The 22723-nt window shown below is 41.7% G+C and overlaps 1 protein-coding gene across 3 annotated transcripts in view; it reads left to right on the top strand.

Moving 5' to 3' along the window:
- Positions 1-526: 526 nt before the first annotated feature.
- LOC119883146 (MAP/microtubule affinity-regulating kinase 4-like) overlaps positions 527-22723 on the top strand; it is a 55645-nt gene continuing 33448 nt past the window's right edge. For 2 of the 3 annotated variants that reach the window (XM_038693681.1, XM_038693683.1), the window contains exons 1-3: positions 528-1649; positions 19600-19797; positions 21690-21743. In XM_038693681.1, coding sequence (XP_038549609.1) covers positions 1602-1649; positions 19600-19797; positions 21690-21743 — 300 coding nt within the window. In that variant the 5' untranslated portion in view covers positions 528-1601. Of the gene's footprint in view, positions 1650-19599; positions 19798-21689; positions 21744-22723 lie in introns of all 3 variants that reach the window. The other variant, XM_038693682.1, reaches the window with a different exon arrangement.

The raw sequence follows: 22723 nt of genomic DNA on the forward strand, positions 1-22723 counted from the left end.
CACTGAATGTAGATTATTTGTTTAGCATTTTTATGAAAGCTTTTGGGTCACTGTATATTGTTTGCTATGAAGCAGTAGGGAGTTAAACTTAATTTCACTTTTCAACATGTTGTAAAGTGACATGTGTGAAATGTGTAAAATAAACCTACCTTTTTTTGAAAAAGTGATGCGCACAAAATCGACAATTTCAAAAAGTGTCATGTGTCACGTCCCTAATGTCATCCAAACAGCCACAATTTCTTGTCTGTTGCCACCAGGAGGCGATAATGATATTTTAGAAGAAAGAAATGAGCCCGTGTTGTTTTTCCAGGAGGGGAAATTCAAGAGATATTGTCATGGAAAGTAAACTGAAACCCTTTATTGTTGTTTATGTGCACATAAAACTGCCTTAAAAGTAAGTAATTTTCACTTTAAACTGGATTGTAATACAAGCAGATGCTCGTTACGACTTCCAGAACCTCGGAAGACTGATTTCCCCAGGAGTTCCTTGAAAGCAGCACCGACGCAGCCCCGCTGACGTCTCGCACCCTCCCTCTTTCTCTTGTCACCGTGTGTGTGTGTTTTTCGGGAGGTGGAGGAGGGATGCCGTTTTCTTTCGCGATCACAGAAAGCAAATGTTATGTTTTCCGACACATCTTCGTGTTCGTGTTCCCACGCGGGAGGCTTTTTTATTCCCCTGACAAACGCAGTGACGGTCACACCGAATGAGAGGCGCTGAAGATCGGACTGGACTGAGGGGAAGAACCGGAGACTGGCTGGGAGGGAGGCAGCACATCCGCTGCTTTCTTTAATTCAACCGCAGCTTGCAGTTGATTTTAATCCCAAGGCCTGGCACGTTTGTCTGTCGCCTTCTTCAAATGTTGTCTTATACGGTCCTTGCCTCTGTTTCCGTGACTATTTCTCCGCGACAGCTGTCGTTTTGACGTTTGTCACCCAGAAAAATATTCGCCAGCAAACGGGGGGGCAGAAACTCCCCCTTTCTTCTCTCAACTCCAACCCGCGGTGGTCGCGCAGAGACCTTCTGTCCTTCTCTTTAACCCTTATAAGTCGCCCCAATGGTTGCGTTATTTTTGTTTTCTCACCAGAAGACTATGCAGCTGAGAGGAAAGCGATCACCACCGGGATTGTTTTATTAATAACGACCCAGCCAGTATCCACCATAATGGTACGATAGCGTCTGGGAAAGGATTGGGGGGGAAGTGAAAAGCTAAGTGGAGGGTGTGTGTGTGTGTGTGTGTTGGGGGGGTGTTCAGTCTGGGCTGGGGTGTTTCTTTTCCTTCAAGTGAGGCTGTGCTGGTACCAACAACACCACACAGACAGACATGAGGTGAATGTAGCGAAACATTTTGGGTTTTTTACGCATCATTTTAAGCTGGATCACGGTCTTGCTGATCCGTGCTGCCTTCACGGACTGTGACAATGAGGATTGTATGAGAAGTGCAGCTGTTTGCCCCCCCCCCACTCCCCCCCCCACCCCCGATACACAGAGCCTGGTGTGACTGACAACCAGGCTAATCTGGGGTGTTTTTTCTTTAACCCAGTGTGAGCACAAACCCACTTCTTTATTTTCTCTTGGACGGCGAAGCGCACTCAGGACGAACATGTCTTTACGCACGGCACTGCCTGGGAACGAGAGGAACCCGGACCATGTAAGTAGATAATTAAAAACACCGAGGGCGTCTATTTGTCACCTTCAGCAGGAGGAATATGTTACCATTAACCTTTACTGTGCTTTTGAAGAAAATGATAATAATAACCCCCAGGCCTTGAGATTAGTGTGCCATGTGCAAAGAGCAGCTGCAGTCAAGCAAGGCGACGTTAATCTCCCCTAGCTCATTTGGGACAGGTTGCAATTGGACACACAGGCGGGAGATGAAGGACGGGGGGTGAAGAGTCGTGCATGTGTGTGACATTGATCACATGCAAAATGCACAAATGTAATCAATCAATGAGTTGCCTAAAAAAAAATAAATAAAAAAGAATCTCCCTCGACTTTCACCACCTTCACCTACCGGTGTCTTCAGTGCGCATGTTTTTCTTTCCCCCCAGCTGATCAATAATGTATGCATCTGATACAAGGCCACCCAGCCCTTTCCGCACCCAGCCAGCCCTGCACCCACCCCTGCCTTTCTCCTCCATCACCTCACTTCCAGCTCTTCACCTTCTCTGCCCCCCTCCACCCCAAATGGTCTGTCTGGTATCCCCTTTAATGGAACAGCGTGAGAGGCAGCTCAGTTGGCGGCACAGGATTGCAAAATCTGCTGTGTCAGGCTAGCCTGGTCTGTCCTGCTGATGTTTTTCTGTGGGAGCGTCTGGGTTTTGGGGAGACAGGACTTTGATTTGAATGGCTTTTGAAGCATATAACAGTTTTATTAGGATTTGTTTTGTAAAGATTCTTGTTTGGAAATGAGCATCTCTCTAATATCTCCTTCACCATATACTGACATCAGTAGTGTGGCTGTACAGAGAATCCCCACCTTTTTCATCTCAAGGACACCAAGCTTACACCAACCTAGCAGCCTGAAATATCACTCACTCCTTTTGGATTTGAAGCTCTCACAATGAGCTTCCCCCCTATTTTGTTAAGAGAATGTCATCACTACCCCAATCCCTGTATGTCTGGTGATGTCTCGTGTGAGATAAATGACAGCCACCAGTAGTTAGCTTATTTCCTGGGCTTTCACATTAACCTTTGACCACAGCGAGCGACGTGTTGAATTTACGCCATATTTTGGGTGCGACCCTCTATTTTTTTTTAACTTTTTATGTTAACCCCTGGATTGTGGATGGTTTGGACAGTTTGTGTCAGGCCACACCCAGATGCAGACTCCAAAAAGTGGCACTGCATTTAGATAGCCTGTTATTTCAATAAGAAGAATAAAGACACTTAGTCATGCTAATAAGAAACTCCCTTTCCAGTTACTTTTCTAAAGTATCTATTCATAACAGTTTCTCCAGCACAAAACAGAGCAGTACACGAATAATGGTGCCTATCAAATGCTTGATTCACTTTCATTTTTGTCATAAGTTTCTGCCGGTAAAAGCAAGATGACTGATTGATCACAGTAAATTAATCACAGTAAATCCAAGGAAGGTTAAAATCAAGGGCAACTGGACTTGGCTGAAGATACTTCTGCCTCTCATTCAAGCTGTTTAACACTGGGCATGCGCATGCCATTGTAAACAAAGCAGATGGTCTAATCTGTGGTTGCAGAAGAAGAATAAAGTACAAACAGAGGAAAATTCACACCAGATTTTTTTTTTTTTAGTTGTAGGGACCAATAACAAGCTGGGACTGTTTCTGAATGTAACACGAGAGTTTAAAGCAACTGTGGCGGCGGAAAACAGACTGGAAGTTGTCGCAGTACAAGTGTAGGCAGGCTGTAAGTGTTATTTACACAGTACAGAATATTTTAATAAAAATACCAAATCAAAAACTCTGTGAGTAGCATCGTGTTTCTACTTTGCATGACTTATAAGACCCAATCAGAGAGCACAACCATGAGCGTCTGCATTATCGTTTCTAAAGTCCTCCGTATTTGCCCGTCAACACTAAAACGCTGCCCGGAGTTTCCAAACTTCTTCTTTTTAGGTATTCGTTCTCGCCGTTTTAGTCTGGACGGGAGGTGCAAACGTGGCAAAAGGTCTCCGTTTTAAAACGAAAACGCGGTAGTGTGGACGGGGCCTTAATGGACGGGATTCTCTACCAGTCAGTCAGAACTGAAGAAGCCTCTTCGATGAGAGGTGAGACGTCTTCAAGTATCCACCCCTTTACCCACAATTTCATGCACAGTCATCTCACTGAGAGAGTCTTCTAGATATGCAAGTAAGCACACACAGTAGCTTTGTTCACTCAGTCTATATATGGCGTACAATGTACAGTCTCTTGCAATATATTATCGAAACACTGGCTCGTGTCCAAGTTGCTGTGTGCACTCAGACTCTATATGCACTTTCATTGTGGAAGCTGTAATGTAATTAGGATGCTCACAAGTGATTTTGATCTATTTTGATCCAAGAAACAATCCCACTACTCCCTACTCTCTCGCTCTCTCTCTCTCTCTGGCTTCAACAATGCTGAGGTCTTACCTTACTCCTCCACTCAGGCTAAGAGCTGTGTGGTGAATGTCTGGAGTAGATGCTGATGCAGCTGCCTTTGCAAATTTTAATATGGAGAGCTAAATATCTTTATACACAATAGCTTTTGAATTATTTGAGAATTTGCAGTTTTGTTTTTACTTAAGTAGGATTTAGAAGTGAGTAAATTTTGGTTTTGTGATTTTGAGCTAGATGTTGAACGTGATGTTGGTGTATAAAAGTGCTCTACATTTACTCATTTATCCAAAGGGACTTACAGTTGCTATAAATGTCAGAGGTCGCATGCCTCTGGAGCAACTAGGGGTTAAGAATCTTGCTCAGGGACACATTAGTGCAGAGGTCACTAATAGGCGGACCGCGGTCCGGATCCGGACCCAGCCGCCATCCTCTCCGGACCGCCGACCTACAGCACATTTATTATTGAGACTTACTACCTCGTGACGGAGCGTTTCTATTTTAACCCGCGCAGCTTTTCTAGCATTTACTGTACTGGTTTAGAGGACCAGGAAACTCACAGACCAATCGCATGTGCTCCAATCGTCTCATGTGACGCTGCTCAGCCAATCAAATCTGTGCATACCGATGCGAGTCGAGTCCGCGAGATTCACCGACGTTTTCCGAATTGAGGAGACGAGATTTCACATGACCACAGATTTTTACATGTACATTTTTCAACACACCCGAATTGAGGAGACGAAAGATAAAAGAGATTTCACATGACTTTTTTATTAGGCACTTTAGTTTACTTAAATTTTGAATTTATTATTTGAATAGTTATTATTTATTATCCTTCCAGTTTGATGTGAAAACTGAAATATTATTTGATTTGACAGTCCGTTGTTGACTAAAAACATGTGTTGATATAACTATAGGTTATAGTACTGAATGATAACGCAAGTTCGTCGTTTTGATGTTCCGGACCTTTGCTTCAGGAAATTTTCTCTAACTAGACCTCTTTGAAATCTAATTGAATACCCCTGCATTAGTGGATGTGTCACAGTGGGGAATTGAACCCAGGACTCTTATCCACTGTTCCGTCACCACCCATATGCTGTAGAGGTCAGAAAGACTAAATAGGCACGACGTGTTATATGAATGTTTTGGATGCATGTGTGTTTTCTGGGTGTTTTGTAACATGTCTGAGCATGTAACGCAGAAAGTGAATGTACGACACGTAATATTTATCCTCCCGTGGCTTTGTCATCTTCTGAGATAATTATCACCGCATCGAGTGATAATTCAACCACAGCGCTCATGACACGACAGCCAGAGCTTTCACACCAGGATCCGCAATTTGCATGTTCGTGCTCTCTGTTCCCTCCATCGTCTTCTCATTTCACTTCTCCTCCCCACGTTACCCCCCTTTACTTCTGACTCCATCAAGTCCTCTGGATCCAAAGTCACTGAAACCAGACATAAAGGCAAACATCCCTTCCGCTCTAGGCAGCAGCCATGTCCTCCGTCCTTCTCCTCTGTTCACCACTTGGACAAGTAAACAAATCTTTTCGGATCTCTTTACACATTATGTAAGTCCGGCAGTTGCACATTTGTGTATATTATTGTATCCGTTTGTGCTAGATTTTAAATGTTTTCATGACATGAGTACAAATTATGTAGGTTGTCCAGACAACATGCATCAGAAAGTTACTTTTAACCTTCGCAATGCTGTTATCATCATGAAGGTTTTGCCCATGTAGTATTTTAGTGGGTGACCTCTTTCATATCTTTGTTGCCATTAGCTCCTTGTGTCCTCTGACACATTTTGCTCGTACCATGACATTACTCTGGGATTGTATCTTTATTCACCCTCCTATAGTTTCCTCATTTCCACGTACAGCCTAACCTGCTGAACCTGCATCTGTTAGAAGTCTGCAAGTGTTTCACTTCAATCCTTTGTTCATGTGTTCTCTTCTCAGTGTGTTGTGTTGGTCAAGTCTTGTATTTGTGTTTTTTATTTCTATTCTTAGGGGATATAGTGTTTTGTTAAGGTTAGAAGAACAAGGGAAATCCCTTCAACCCCTTGATGAAATCCCTTTAAAGGGAGGACATATTGTCACGTAAGTTATAGCACTTGGCTTTAGATTCAACCATGTGGTAATAAAGTTCAGAGCTGGAATATAGCCAGTCGGCCTTGCAAGTACAATAAGCAGGTATGCATGTATGTCTGTGCTTTTTGTTGCTGTACTGTGGGAAATGGACAAACTAATGCTTGGGGCAAGTCATGAGCTTTTGAGAGAGAGAAAAGGAAGTCGTATAGTAGGTGTGGGTGAATGCTTGTGTGCACATGTACAGCTGTGTTTTCTTACAAAAAGAAAGCTTGCATGTCTTTCTGTGTGCCACCGCAGGGCAGAGCAGGGCTTTTGTGTTCCCAGTGCAAGCGAAAGATTCATGAGCTTGCTGTCCTGACTTGTTATCCAAAAGCTGGCACCCACCTCTGCCGCCCCTGATGGTATTCGTTTCACCTAGAAACACACCAGATACAGTCATAAACAGCTCCAGGCTTTTATTCATCTGGTCCGCTGAGGCCAACCGGACCGTGCATGATCGGTATAAAATTAGGCGTGTTGATATTAGGTGACCTATATTGGCCACAATGCCTCGTGTGCTGCATTGTACACTCGCCAGCTTAACCCAACTGAAATGTGTCTTGAGTCACGGGTGCAACAGTAGCCCAAAGGTTAGAGAAGAAGCTGGGAAATCTCCATCTTAAATCCCTGGAGAGGTGATTGAGTCACCATCTGTTTAGCATTAACGGCTACTACCAAAGGTGCCCAGGTGCAAGACTCGCAGGGGCTGTGGTGACACTTGTCAATGGGCAGCAGTGAATAACTGGCAGCGCTGAGCAGATTCAGCGGCGACAGTGTAAAAGTGTGAATGTAAATCTGGGCAGTTCTGGTAAAAAGAGCTTAAGGGATTTAGCAGACCTTCCCATAAATGGCTTGTTCAAGAGCACAGCAGTGGCAGGTTTTTAAGGGAAATGTAAGTATTTACTTTCCCTGCCCAGATTAGTATTATTTGCTTAAGTACAGTCATACCTTCTCTCATTCTCTCTCTGGTGTGTTTTTGCAGTTAAATTTTTGACTCCATCCCTCATTGTGTCCCCTAAGGCGTTGTCTTCCTCGGAGTGTAGGTAGATGTAGCGATGTCACAATACTAAAAATTTTGTGAGAGGATGTGAAATTACATCCTTGCAATGTGCATAGTAGTAGTAATAATAATAATATTATTATTATTATTTACAAACTCACAGGTGTGAAATGTTTACAGGTGGTCACTATCTAAAGTGGCAGTGGTTTGAGTTTTATATGTTGGAAAAAAAAAAAGTTATTGACCAATGAAATGGATTGTATTGCACTTTTAAAATGGCCCCTCACGCCGCCTGTATTGACAAGTGCATTGGACAGACATTTAGTTCTCTGCGCTGCTAATTGCATCATCATTTTTGGTGATTTTGAGTTGATTAAAACTCTGAAACTTCTGCCTAAATTAGCTCTCCATCAGATCCCAGAACTGGGAGAAATCAAAGCTTTGACACAGAGCTAACAGCCACAAAAACGGAAAATGGTTAAATATTACACGACTTGTACTGATTTTCTTTTCCATGAGTCGAGGCGGATCAGCATGTCGTATCCCCGGTTCATATGGTACTGTAGAAAAACGAGCACCGTCATGTTTTCAGAAATTTGGCATAGACTTGTTACCAAAGTATCTGGTAGATGAGCTATGAGTTGGCCCTCTTTTTTTTCATTTGTGCATGCTTTCGCTGATCACGCTAAGTGCCTAGTTCTTTTTTTATTCCAAATAATATTTACTCCTACTGTCGGAAATAAGTCCTTTAGCAGTCCAGTTTCTAACATCTGTCTGTAAGCCACACAGCCAGGTGTAAAAATGAAAATTGGATTTTTGAATGTTCAAAAGGAAATATTTGGCTTTTTGTTTGTAGCTTTCCTGCCGGCTATTATTTAGTTCTAGATAAGCGGCGGTGCTGAACAGGTGGCGTTTTCTGGAGATCAGGCTACCATGTGAAGAAAGACACTGTTCACAGAGCCTCTGTTAACTGCCACACACACACACACACACACACACACACACACACACACACTCACACACTGCAGATCAACATATTATCACATAGATGCACACAGTTACAAAAACAAAGCTCTAGACAGCATTCAGACGCTCACAGTCGCAGCACACAGTCGGCCTGTTGTGTTCATTGTGTAATGAGGCTCTTCTGCTGTCGAGCTCTCAGGTGTAGGCTTACTGTCCTCAGTGTCTCTCCTCAGGCCTGAGCTGCTGTGGTTTCACCCATGCAGACACATGATCTGCTCTTCCTGTTCTGTTCTGCTATGACTGTGTCTGCGTCTGTTTCTGTGAGTATCTCGTCAGCTCTGCAGCTCCATGAAGCCACCTCATGTGTTGGTGTGAAGTGGAGGGATTTTGCAAGAAACAAAAAAAGATTATCTTTTGTAATGAACAATATCTTACTTTTAACAGCAGTGTCTGTATATTTCCATAAATGTGATCTATGTGTGCGTGTGGTAATGTTCTTTTTAACCAGAGGAAATGTTGCATTGGAAACAGCTGTCATTGTTTCTGCCCATTAGCTGCTGCAGACAGGAGCTCCACAACAAAAGAGAGTCCATGTGGTCGGCAGAAACACGGAGCCTGTGATGTTACATGATACATTTTCACAGTACTATCATTTCCTATTTGAATTTTCCCATCAGGTTTGGCAGAGAAACATTAGTTCATGTGCTGTCGACTGCTTTGTCATGACTTCCCTTAACAGTGACATCTTACATTTCCTGCACCCGACAGATTGTAATCTTAAAGAAATACTCAGTTAAACATTATTGGCCGACAATGTTGGTCAACACTTCCCTTCAAGTTTTTTGTTGCAGATCGAATAAATAAAGGCACATTTTCAAACACTACTTTTTAAACTACTAATATCCAACATGGATGTTCCCCATGGCTTGACTTTTCAGGCAGATTGCCTTGGGCATGAGGAGGAAGTAAATTAGTAATTGTGAGCGGGTATGCAGAACTTGTGGCAGATTGGGCAGAAACAAAGAGAGCAACACTGCACTTTTTGTTTGCATAAACATTAAAATAATAACAATATCTTATGTAAACTTATCCAGCATTGCGTTAATTCAGGCAGTCAACGAAGTCAAGCTCCGTTCATTCCAGCATATCAGCTGATAGCCGCCATCTTCAGCAGCACATCAGCTGAGAGCTCAGCTGATTCCTCTCTCAGCATTCATTGGCAGATTCCCTACAAGGCGCCTATTTAAGCTGCCGTAGCCTACCTGCCTGCCCTCGCTCTTCCTGTGCAAAAAGCTCATAACCCACCGCCACCCCAGCTCCACCTTTCAGGCCGTATCTGATAGGGATGCACGATAATTATCGATCTGATATCTCATTATCGGAAGGGAATTTATTTGGCCGAATTGAATCAAACATGCTAACAAGCGACGCTGCACTGTCGCGCTCTGGGCGCTGATAGAGTCACACAGACGCAGTTCAGGCAGCTAGCTCCTGTCCTCCTTCCCTCTGTCTCTGCGTGATTAACTGCCGGTAACAATGTGCGGATTGAAGCTACATGGAAATCTAAGCTTAACAGTTAGATTACAGACAGCTTTCATTTAGCTCGTTGTACATCTAAACTAGTGTTAGCTCTGTGTGCTTTTAATAATATAGGGGATGAGAGACGTGGACAGAGCAGATCAGATAACCCCTTCTACATGTTATGCTCGTTTAACGGATGTAGCGACAAAGTTGTCTTTTACTCTTGAGGTTTTATTGCATTAAACATGTAAATCACATATGCCTGCTCTGTTCTGTACGGGGTTCTTTACTACTGCTCTCTGCCTCGGGCTTTCCATGTAAGCACATGTATGGGCAGGGAGGTGGCTTTTCTGGGTAGGCACGTGGAAGGGCAGAGAGGTGTGCTCTCCCCGCTTTGTGGCTTTCCACCTAGGCACGTGGATGGGCAGGGAGATCACCAAATATAACTACAATGCCGTAATATCAGTCTTTGATGAAAGTTGTCCTGGCTGAACTATTACAACCAAAATACAACCATGTTTCAGCCTCAGTCATCTGAGGACTAGGCTGAAAAATCTCTGGAACACTTTCACAGCCTACCGCCATGTTGTCATTGACCCAAATCAAACCCACGTTGCATGCACGCAAGCTTGGTAGATGCAAGCTAGTTACTGTAAGTCAGCACGATAATCAAATTCGGTTTTAATGATAATTAAAATTTGTAACACTAATACTAACCATCGGGAATTCTACCGTGGTTAAACTGGTAATCGTAAATGTTATTTCTACCAGTAGTAGCACTCAGTAATAGGACATTGCTTTAAAAGACATCAGACAGGGCAAAGAACACAAGCAGTCAAGATGATTGTACAAGTTTTAAACAAAACAACGTGATAGCCAAACTTGGATATTGTAAAATTGTAAATTTATTACACAAACTTTCCAACTAATCGCATTTTACAGAAAGACTTTCTGATTCAGCTTTGACGTGGTTTGTGTAGCGAGGCATTATTACTGACATTTTGGGGGCTTGACATAAATTGTTCACAACCTGTCAGATCAAACTGCTTGTTTCTTTTCCCGTCAGTCTTTGTTTTAGGAATGTTGTGCTCCTAGATCTCATTTTAGAAGTTATTTCAGTGAGTACAATGGCCAAACTGCAACAACAAGAACCACGTTGTAATGGTATTTTCCCTATATGGGATTATAGTTCTGTGTAACTTTGGAGAAAGAAAATCGTGTCTCTGTTTGCATTTGTGGGGAGTTTTAAAAATGTATCTCAGAGCATGCAGTTACACAGGGTTTGGGGAACATTACAGAGAGAAGAATCAGCCTGAGATGGAGAGAGAAACCGAAGTCTAGCCAAGGAGTGACTCAGCTCTTTAATCCGCTGCTGTTGATGCAAACAGAATAAATCTGACCCGTGCTCAGCCTGGTCTGATGATCACAGCCCTGCAGTGAATGATATGCCGAGTAATGTGACTGATCTCCAGAGGCGAACAGAGAGCATCTCTGAGGAATCCAGTTACACTTTCCATACTGGAGCCAGATAATGTCAGACTGGAGGAGGGCTGCTTTTATCCCACGTCGTCGGGTAGGGCAACGTTGTGCCTTCTGGCTCATGTTGGCAATAATATTTTGCTGTTACTCACCATGTTAGCAGACAAGTTAAGAAAAATAGACTTAGAGGGAGCATCATGGTGCATCAAGAATTGCTTTTGTTCAGTTATTATTTTTCAGGAGGACATCTTGTTGTGCATTTCTACTTAAATAAAAGACAGTCATCCAAAGTTAGTTTTTAAATAGGATGTTGAATAGTCTGCCTAACATCCCAAGGAAGATATGTCAGGGTGATTAATATCCGCTTTGTTTGCAAATTCAAGTGCATTTAATGATTAATTAAGCCCCAATAACTGCAATTAGCAGGCTGAGGAGAGAAACCTCCAAGAAATCTATGATACAATTTAAAATATGCAAACACCACCACTGTAATGATTGAATGATATGAAGCTGAGTGAAATTCTTTAAAAGTTTTGTTTTTTAATGTACCTTTGCTATTGTTACGGTACTTGGCATGTAAGAACAACACAATTCAGCCTGCCCTGAGGAAATATAAAGTGCGTACAGTACATGTCAGCAAGAGGGGGCTTACAGCCAATCTGGTCTGACTCACAGTCTGACTAATGGTTATTGGTAGGAATTTAAAAGAGTCTGGCAGAAGCCGAAGAATGTCCGTTTGCTGCTGTGTTGCTTTAGTCGTCTGCAAAACTTTCACTAATGACAAACAAGCAGCGCCGGTATTTACAGAAGAAATTTATTTAGTTATTTAGCTCGGGTTCATTACTTACAGCGTATGCATTAGTATGTATTTATTCAGGGGCTTCATTGAGAGCAACCTCTCATTTGCAGGAAGGCCCTGATCACAATCAAACCGTTACACATTCACACCTAGAAGCTGCCCAGTACAACCGCAGCCTGGTCACTGAGCAGCTCCACTGGAGCAATTGGGGTTATCGGCCTTGCTCAAGGGCACCTCAGTGGTAAATGAAGGAGGGCAAGCACTGTTTGTTTTACTTGCCACACCCAGATTTATCCTGCCAGTCAAGGGATTGAGGCCCCATCCACACTACTGAGTTTTCGTTTTAAAACAAAGACCTTTTGCTATGTTTGCACCTCCCGTCCAGACTAAAACGGTGAAAATGAAGACCTAAAACGGAGAATTTTGACAATGCTGCCGACCTCATTTTTCGTTTAAATATTCTGAAGAGCATTTTAGGGCAAAAATGGAGGACTTTAGAAACAATGATGCAGACGCTCATGTTTGGCTCTCTGATTGGGTCTTATAAGTCATGCAAAGTAGAAACACGATGCTACTGATAGAGTTTTTGACATGGTATTTTTATTAAAATATTTTGTACTGTGCATATAACACTTGTAGCCTACACTTGTACTGTGTATGTCGCCGTGTTAATTTTGTGACAACGCTCAGTCTTTTATGCGTTTCTTGAATGATGCTGCTGGGTAATAATGGCTTGCAGATTTGTTGTAAGTATGTAAGTTGGAATTTTCTTTCAATCGGACTGAATTACTTGATTAAAGTACGACCGTTATCCAGCTGTAAAAACTGATTCACATTACTAAAAAAATATTAACTGTACATAAGCACAGTGTTTAGCCAGTTAGCACTCTTTTTTTTTTCCCCGTCTAGCACACATCTGTTATCTGAAATTAAAACCTTTGTGAAAAAACCAGATCACATGAAAGTTAGAAAAAAGCAAAGCCTCAGCAGCTGCCAGAGCCTGGCTCCAGAGCTTCAGTCTGTCACGGTCACTGACATGTTTTTCTGCCTGCTCCCTCCCTCTTCCTCGCGTGGCCTGTCCGGAAACACTTTCAGAGTGTTGCAGCTCAACATGTGACACGTCTGCTGTCATCGCTGTGACATCTCTGTCTCCAGGACAGGAAATGACGCAGGTTAAGTTTGTGCCACTTCCTTCTGCTTGACACACACTCCTGATGGATGACGTGAGATGTGAGAGGTTCATACAGGGATGCTGAGTTATGGACAAGATTAGAGCAGAGATAGAAAGAAGGCTCAGTTGTGTGGGTTGGCAAAGCAAATGTGTCTTGGCCTTATAGATTTATAGATCATTTTAGGATGTTTTTAGTTGCAGCCAGAGAGGGAGCGGGTGCCCTGAGACAAGGAGCCCAGATGGACTTAAACCTACGATGCTGTTGGATGAGAGGCATCTTAGACTGCCAGTCCACTATGATGCCAACAGTATGCCTATCTGAATACAGGTTGTGTAGACCAATATTGTCAGTATAAAGCCATAATGGGATAATGCCTTTTCACTTTTTTTCAGTGGTTGGATAAAGTAAGCGCATGTCATTTCTCCAAATTACAGGTAGTTGGGCCTCTTTTGCTTTGAACACTTCAACTTTTGTTGCCACGTACTCAAAAAACAGAATTTGCTTTAGCTACTACAACTCTGGGATATGATGATAAATGTAATCTCCCAGCCTTCCTGGTAGTAAGTAGCTAGTAAGTAAGTAAAGTTTATTTGTATAGCACCTTTCACAGATAAAAATCGTAAAGTGGTTCACAATAAAATGTTATACAATACAACAAAGTAACATACAAGATATCAGTGACCACATCATCCAGGTTTGAAACATTCTTTTTGTTTTCTTGTTTTGTTTTTTGTTAATAGGACAATGCAAAGGACAGCTTGTTACCACATACTGGTAGGAATGTTAGGAACAATAAGATAACTCATTCATTTTTATTTTGTTGTTATCTCTTTGTTATGTTGTGGAGACATGGTGTCTGCTGTGGTGGGTGATAGAAGAGGCGTTTGCACACCAGAGGCCACAAGTCTAGAGAAAGGAAGAGGAAACTTGTGTGTGTTTGCAGGTGTTGAGGATGACCGAAGGTTAAGCCATTCCCTTGCTGGTGACCAACAGCACACATCCTGTCTTTACTCAATATCAACTCTAACACACACACACTGCAGTACACCCAGGCTGCAGCAGCAGGACAACTCCCTCGAGGCGTGGTTCATTGTCCAGTGGAAACATGTTTTGTTCGTCACGCTGCGAGCCATGACGTTGCTGTTGCCTCACCTCCCTTCGCCACTCCTTTGGATTTATTTAAAGCCACGATAACAGAGCAAGAAAGAAAGGGAAAATCACACATGCACTTTACAGTTATTTATGTGTCGAGTAGCAGCATAAGCAATCATTTCTACATTAAAACAAAAAACTCATATAATGACTGCAACTGCTACGGTGAATATTCCCGTAGCTACCGTATGACAGTGAAGCAGCATGTAAATGACAAGAGCTGTTTTTCAAACTGTTAAATGAAGATTATTGTGGGTTTATGAAAGTACATAAGATGAGCAGAATTGCATTTGGTAGAATTAGGCACATATTCAGAGGAGAGATGAATCACAGGATTTCACGAGTTTCCATTCATCCATTCATATGTATTTTTATTGAGCTGTACGCCCACACAGACCAGCACAGATGGAAGAAAGCTGCTGTACTGCAGAACGACTGATGGAATGCTAGACATGCAAACATGCCTGCCACCACATAGTTTACATAACACTTTATACACTTTTATACTAAGCAGGATGTATTAAGCGTAAATTATTATTATTATTAAGCGTTACTTCACATGACTAGTAGCTTTAACTCATATCTCACTGATCACTTTTAACTGATACCAAAAGAAAACTAAACATCAGAAAAGGACAATGTTAACAATCGGGAGTCCAACTAAAATTTAACTTTGTAAGATGGGACACCCTTTACCTGACTGTACAGTAGAATTGATCTGTAGTGCCTGGATTTAGTCAGGCTTGTTTCCCCCTCCCCTTTTTAGCATGCCACGTCAAACAACTACCAACCTTGAGTATTCCCTTTTTGCCCCCTTGTTCAGTTTTGAAACAAGACAAATATGGCCTATATTGCTTTTATTTTGAAGGAAAACTTAATTGACCCATTTTTGCTTGTGGTTTAAATAACAGCGGAAGAACAGATACAGGCTTTATCTGTTTTGCTTACACATGATCAACACCCTGCAGACATGTTTAGTTTAGAGCAGCACAACAAGAGGCAGTTTTTGTTGCTGAAATGGTTGCATCAAACTGTGGAGCTGTATGAAGTAACAACACATACATACGGTGCAGTAAAGCCGGAAAAAAGAACAGATTAAAATAAATGTAATGGAGTTTCATTTAAAGCAATCAGACACCATTTACTATGTTTACTAAAGAAGCTACCGGTTGCTGCATCTACATGCCCTGCCATTGGCGTTGATATGAATCTGTATATAATCTGTGACATGTTTTAAAAAAACAACCTTGGTTTAATCTTTAACATTTTTATGTTGTTGGTGGTTGGAGAATCTTTAAGCTGTGTTAGAAGTGTGTAATGCTTCAGCTGAAGTTGGTACTTGACGGAAAGGGGTGTTGCAAAGTTTTCACAAAACGTTCAGCATGCCACGTCATTCATCGTGTTTAAGGATGTGATGGTGCAGCTGTTGTTGCTGCTGCCGGTTCATTGTCTTAACAACTTAAAGGAAGAAACTGTCTATTGACTTTGTTTAGCCAATGACAGGAGCCAGCCTGGCGACAGTATTGCAAAGTAAGTTGATGCAGATGGATTTGCCCATAATTGGATTTATACCATTAAATCACAAAAGTAAACATGAACTTCTGCTCTGAAATCAGCAATTATAATTGCACACTTAAAAAATATACAAATATTTGGATATGGTGTATAAACATGTATTTATTTTATAACACTCACAAGGTACAGAAAATCCAGATGATGCATTAAAATTGATAATTTTTCAAATCATGTTGAGGGCATTGTGGGATTAAAAAGTTTTGCCACAGTCACGTTGCCCTAAATTCAAAACCCAAATAGGACAACTTAAAAAGTGTATTTAGGCTATAGATTTACATTACAAGGGGTTCAAATGGTGACCAATAATATAAATGGCTGTGATTTCAAAATAACGTCAGAGTAGATGTGTTTAGCCCCAGTTACATCCATTACTCTTCCATCAGCACATCAGATAAGCAGGGCATCGTCACAAAGAATTGGATTTCTTTCCGTTTGCAAGGGCAGCTTGTTTGCTGAATGTGCGAATCACATAGTAATAACCCACAATACACACACACACACCCCTAACCATCCACCAGCCCTCCATCCAAATGTCACCCTATATGCATAATGACCCCCCCCCACAATCCCCACCCAAATAACTCTGCCTGCCCCAGTCTGCTGGCAATAGAGACCCCATCACACCTCGTCCAACCACACACACACTCGCACACACACCGAGGCCTCCTCCTGAATGAAACTGCGTGGTAATCAGAAGGAGTGGGTGAATCGATGGACTGCGCTCCTTGAAAGGAGTATGTGGGACGGGGGGAAGGGGAGATTGGAGGGCGGCGTGAAGCTCAAATTGATGTGAGGTCGCTGAAAATGAAGATAGTGGCGTGAGACAAAAGGGAAGGCGGGTGCAGGCATGGAGAGCAGAGCAGAGGGGAGGGAGGCAAATTGATTTGTCTGGGGGATGGAATGAGCCAGGGGAGAGAGAAGAAGGGGTGAATAAATGAAGGAAGGGGGAAGAAGAGGTAAAAATGAAGCTGGTGGAATAAATTGGAAAAGTAACACATTCTGCTGGGGGGCTATAGTACCATACATGCCCCCATAGTATCTCTGGAATGCCTCAAACAAAAGCTGCTCCTGTGTTTTGTTTTGTTTTTGGTTTCAGATTTTGGTGTTTTGTTTCTGTTCAGAAATCACCAAGGTTCGACCCTCGATGGTCAATTGATTTATCTTAACAGTCTGTTATCGCAGTTTGTACATACTGTGTATGCTACCCCTCGGTAATATCATCCACAAATACAATGTACAGTTCCACTGTTATGCCGATGACACACCGCTCTGTATCCCAGTCAGACCGGGCTAACCTTTCAGAAATGCCTTGCTAAAATAAATTACTGGATGTCACACAACGTTCTACAATTACTAAATCTTACAAAATTGTCCTCTGCTCATAAAATATAAATCATGGCAAACCTAGGTGACCTAGCAACTTATGCTAAGCCCATGGCCAGAAATGTTGGGATAGTTTCTGACCAGGACATGTGTTTTGAACCCCACATAAAGAAAGTTGTGTGTTTATCATTTAAGAAATATAGATTATTTTATTACAGCCACAGATTTGGAGAATCATCTATGCTTTTATCTCTTCCCTCCTTGGCTATTTGCTATATACCTGTCTCAGTTAGATAAAAAATTAATTGCCTACAATTAGTCCAAAGTGGGCAGAAGTTGGCAAACAAGACAGTTAAAAGCAGACATTTAAAATAATACTGTTCACATTTAATTTGTGCTTGCTTTCATGGTAGACAGGCCTGAAGGAAACTGAAGTGTGACTGTGAGCATCTCATGCTTCCTGTTCTTTCTTATTTCCTTGTTCCTCATGTCATCTCCACGACGGATGAAAAGTTCAGGCTAGTTTGTTTCCGTGGGTTATTTCTGTTTCCACTCAGTGCTCGGAGGAGAGCAGGTGGTGGCATTAGAGGTTGATGTTTATGCTGCAAGACCTCAGACCAGGTTCAGGAAGGGTCAGCCTGAGAGTCTCCATTTTTTATATATATATTTTTAGAAAAGTGAAGAGTTGAAGGAAAAAAGAAACCACATTAGTAGATCTGAGTACAAAGTACGTTTTCTGGAGCAAATCTGCTTTTGTAATGTGCTGCGCATTAGGAACATGCCAGTCACAATCTTTTATCGATTAAGCATGTTAAGTCATTTTGTTAATTTGTCTTCATAAATAATATATTCATTTATAGATAATGAATGTGACATTTTGTTGCATTTCAACAGTGTAATATACTATTACTTGACTGCATGATATTTTAATACCATTTCTGCAAGTATTTTATGGTATTTAGCAAGTTCTTTGGTTTTTCCACCCATCTTGTTCTACCATGTTCCTTGAAAGCTACATCCTTTTTGAATTTTAAGGCCTCTTGGGGTTGGCCAGGCAAAATAGTAAATATTCAGGCCTGTGTAAAACTCTGTGAATACAGGTTGAGGATGACATACAGTTCCAAGCATCTAAAATTTTAGTTTTTCTCAGTGATTGTTCACTTTTTATTCCTGCTGCTTTGGCCTCCGATCACCTCTCCGAGTAGTGAGGATACAGTGATTTGTTAACAAACTGTGAATGCTTAGCTCCAGCTCATGTGTATCTGCAGAGTGTTGAGTGTTCAGGGCAGATCGATGTGCCGATGTCGCCTCATGTCGTACAGCAACATGTGTTTAGCACCAGTGACCACAGCCACACATGAATGTGAGGAATGCAGACTGTGACGGGTCAGATGAGATTCATAGGTGGCTTGGTTACACTCACTTTTCACCTTTGGGTGTCTGGCACCAGGCTGCAGTCACATGATTGCAGGACCAGAGTCATAATGTCACAAGGTGTTTGTTGGTCACGCTGATGTTATGACCATGTGAAGGGAAATACTAGCTCTTTCACTCATTTATCATCTGTGTATAAATATGTTAACCACTACTGATGCCAATACATATGTTGATGCTGTTTATGAACACTGAATGCAAAAATAATGACAAGAGACAGAAACTGTCGAATTCAGACACCATTTATTCATTTAAAGGATAAAACTGGTATTATCGGTTTTGTCATTGTGTATGTTTATTATATTGTAAAGACATTAAAGCTTCAGACTTTAATGCTCATTTCCAATTTATTGCCCAGATCCGATTTTCTTGAATGACTAGTTCACAGAATTTTTTAATTGTGGCCCAAATGAGACTTCAGTGTGAACTGGCCTCGGCCTGAAAGTGACCTGCATGTGCAACAGAATAATATGACGTCACATGTAGCAAACTGTCATACGGAAGTAAACATGGAGGTCACGGAGGCTTTTATTTTTAGCAAATTATGACAAGGACAAAGAGAAAGAGAAAGAGAATTCGTCGGACTACCTCCATCGCTGCCGTCCTCCATGTTTGAGTTGACTTGGGTTGACTCCCACTAACGCAGAATTGTGATCTCTCTAGAGTAACGTCTGCATCACATTTTTAAAAATCCGTCATTTATGTGTTTTGGGCCACATATGAAAACATTTTTGGGTCATTTTAGCCTACAGTTGGATCGCGGCCTAATTGTCCTAAATTTTCTTAATTCCTCAATTCTCAGATTTTCTCATCTTTCCTGTACATCAAGTTGTAGTTCAGTATGGCGGAAAGAATAAGTTTAATTGAACATAGTGCATTTACAAAGGCCAACTAGAAAACAGTGTTAGGTATTGTATGGCAAATGTCATTAGATGGCCCGGTGTTAATTATACTGGTATTTATCAGTCTCCTTCTCTCTCTCTGTTTCCACAGCATACCTCGCTGTCGGCCAGCCGCTCAGAGAAGAGCACCGGCTGGTCGAGCCGCTCGCTTGGTGCCCGATGTCGTAACTCCATCGCCTTGTGTTCAGATGAGCAGCCACACATTGGAAACTACCGGCTACTCAAAACCATTGGCAAGGGCAACTTTGCCAAGGTCAAGCTGGCACGACACATACTGACCGGCAAAGAGGTAGGAGACCGTGTACTGCAAGAACTCTTCGCGACTGCACTGGAAGTATCAGTAGAGCCATGCATGCTGGGGCTGAAGGAAAAGAGTTGATGAGTTGAAGCAGACTCCAGGGTAAATACTGTACAGGGCTTTGGGATCCAGAACAGAGCAGAACTTGTGACTCAGCCCACAGATGGAGTTTTAGAGGGATGTTCTACTGAGTTCAGAGCAGCTTCTGTTTAAACCCAGCCAAAACTGTCTCGTCTCTCAGCCCAGTCGAGGCCCGTAAACCCTTTGAAGAGACACAGTCATGCTTTTCTTTTGTGTGGGTCTATGCCTGTGTTTAAATACACTGTAGTCTTTCTTCTGGTAAAAATCCATGACCTACATTAGTTGAGTTGTTAACTCCATGAGGCTCAGTAGAAACTGTGTGTCTGCCGCTGGCTCGATCATGTGAGGGCTGTTGGGTTTCAACCATATAATGCAGAATACTTTCATATTGTGTAGTTTACAGTAATGGTGTGACGCAGTCTTTGACCTGGTCACCACATGTTGTTAAGCCTCTTGTGAAACCTCGCTGGTTTGTCTGGTGGATATCTGCTTCTGGGTTCTTTACATGCTGTGAAACACTGTGTGTTTTGAACTGTTTTGTTCTCACAACAGAGTGGTTTGATTTGGATTGATTTTTTTTTCTTTTTATTCAACCTTGTGGTTAATGTTAATGCGAAAATGTGTTTTCTTTTAATGCATGGTTTAAATAGTCCAAAAACTGGACTGTGTTCAGTAACCCCTGGTCTGATAAAGATTAAAACAGCCTTATGCAGTTTGCAAACCTAAGTACTTCATAATAAATACAATAAGAGCTGGAATGATTTTTTTATTCATTGATAAAAAAAATTATTCAGCAACTATTTTTCTATATTAATCGCAAAATATTACAACTACAGAACATTGGTCTATGCAGGGGTTGACTAATAAGTCTGGCTTCGGGACAAATGAGATGTTAATCAGAGCATCCCCATTGGTTATTCAGTAGAATGAGTCCAATGTGGGACAAAAGTACTTGTAACTGTACGTTTGTTTTGTACATGTCGATCAATACCTGTAAACTTTGGGTTCTTCAGATATTCAGATACACATTCAAACCTTTCCACACAGCTACAATACTTTGGGACAGTATTTTTTCCATGGGGCCAGAACACAGTCAGAATATTTCAAATCCTAACATTACTCGTATGCACGTTTAGCACAGTCGGTAGTGTGTGGGAATCCCATCGGGAGAGTTGTATGATTGATCCAAACATAAGGTGGATAACTTTTGGACATGCTCACTGCGCGTCTGGCGTTTGATCCGCATTCATAAACCTATGGACGCTCATGTTCTAATGAAATTCAGGGGTATCCAATCACACGTTTACTGACAGCTCTTTCCAAGGTGTGTCAAGCAGGCCAGAGACTGTCCTTCAGAACTTTTCAAAGAATTGCTGCAAAAAACGTTCCTGGGCTTTTGTTTTGGAGGCACAATCACTTAAGAGGAAGTGATTATGTAACTGTAGCTGTCATGACTGAGATCTATTTCAGCACCAGCCACTATAGATTAATTTATTTTTTATTTTTCTGCTATCAAAACAATGTGGCAACAGGGCGGCCCCCGGGCCAGAATTGGGCCGCCGGCAATAATATCTGGCCCGCTGGCCGCCTATTGCCGACCACTGGGCTATAGGAATCTTATAAACCAAACAGTTAATTGAGAAAATGATCTGCAGCAGATTAATAGTTTGTAAATCAACCAGAAAAGATATTTAAGTTATATTTATTTTATTTAGATTGTGTCAGGCCATATTTCCTGTAGTGTGGAATTAATGTTTTCTTTGTTAGATCATTTTTGTTAATTTGTTTTTGTTTTCTCCCAGGTTGCAATAAAAATCATCGATAAAACACAACTTAACCCAACCAGCCTACAGAAGGTGAGTGACACGTTAGTGTGTGTGTGTGTGTGTGTGTGTGTGTGTGTGTGTGTGTAGAACCATAAAATGCACACACACAAATGTTCATTGTTCTGTATTTGTTTAGTGGCGACGTCCGAGCTGATGGGGTTTCAGCTTACATCCAACTCATAGGTTGATCCTGTAATTTTCTATAAGCAGAAAACTGCTTATGCTACCATATCTACTTAACCTGCATAGCTGCCAATATGACCCTGTTTGTCCTCTTATTTTAGGGGTTTAACAGTTAGTGTGTGTGTTTATTTGTATTTGTGTTGCATCAGGAGCAGTCACTGAGCACATTAGCGTCTGCACATGTTGTTTTGGCTTAGATTGTAACTCTGTCGTGTGAACTTTGACCTTTTGGTTGTTATGTGAAACTTAAGTGTTGGGGATGCTGTTATTGGCTGCAGGTTAAGAGCTAAAAAGAACTGCATTATTTTAGGACTTGTTAAATGTTGAGACAACAAAGTTAGTTGTACACAAGTTGTTTCAGTGAAAATGCCTCCTTTCAATTTTGATGAAGCACTTGTTTGATTTTTAAATCTTTTGTGATTATTTTTGTAATATAACAGCGAAGCATGAGTTATGCAATGTGTAAGTATTAATGAACCTTTATTTGTCCACTCAATCCCCTGGAAGTAACTAGGTTAGAGGCTTGGAGTAATGTACGTCACTGTACGCTTGTCTAGTGAGTGACATGTAAGATCATGTATTAACTACATGTGTTGCATTCGTGGCCCTAATGAGATTAAGCTCTCTCCTGTCTGAACTTGGCTTGTGTGTGTGTGTGTGTGTGTGATGCTTGTGTTAATTGAGAGCGATCTAATGAAACTAAACAGCCTCAGGTCTGCACACTGTTCTCAAGCAATTCAATTTGCAGTGTTTTCTCTTCTGGCTCTGAAAGCAGAATTGAAATGTTGCTGGCTGTGCTGTCTGTAATAAATAAATGCTTTATAGGG

Source organism: Micropterus salmoides, unplaced genomic scaffold (assembly GCF_014851395.1).
Source record: "Micropterus salmoides isolate LMB-PRFRI ecotype aquatic unplaced genomic scaffold, ASM1485139v1 Ms_hic_scaffold_3, whole genome shotgun sequence".
NCBI classification, from domain to species: domain Eukaryota; kingdom Metazoa; phylum Chordata; class Actinopteri; order Centrarchiformes; family Centrarchidae; genus Micropterus; species Micropterus salmoides.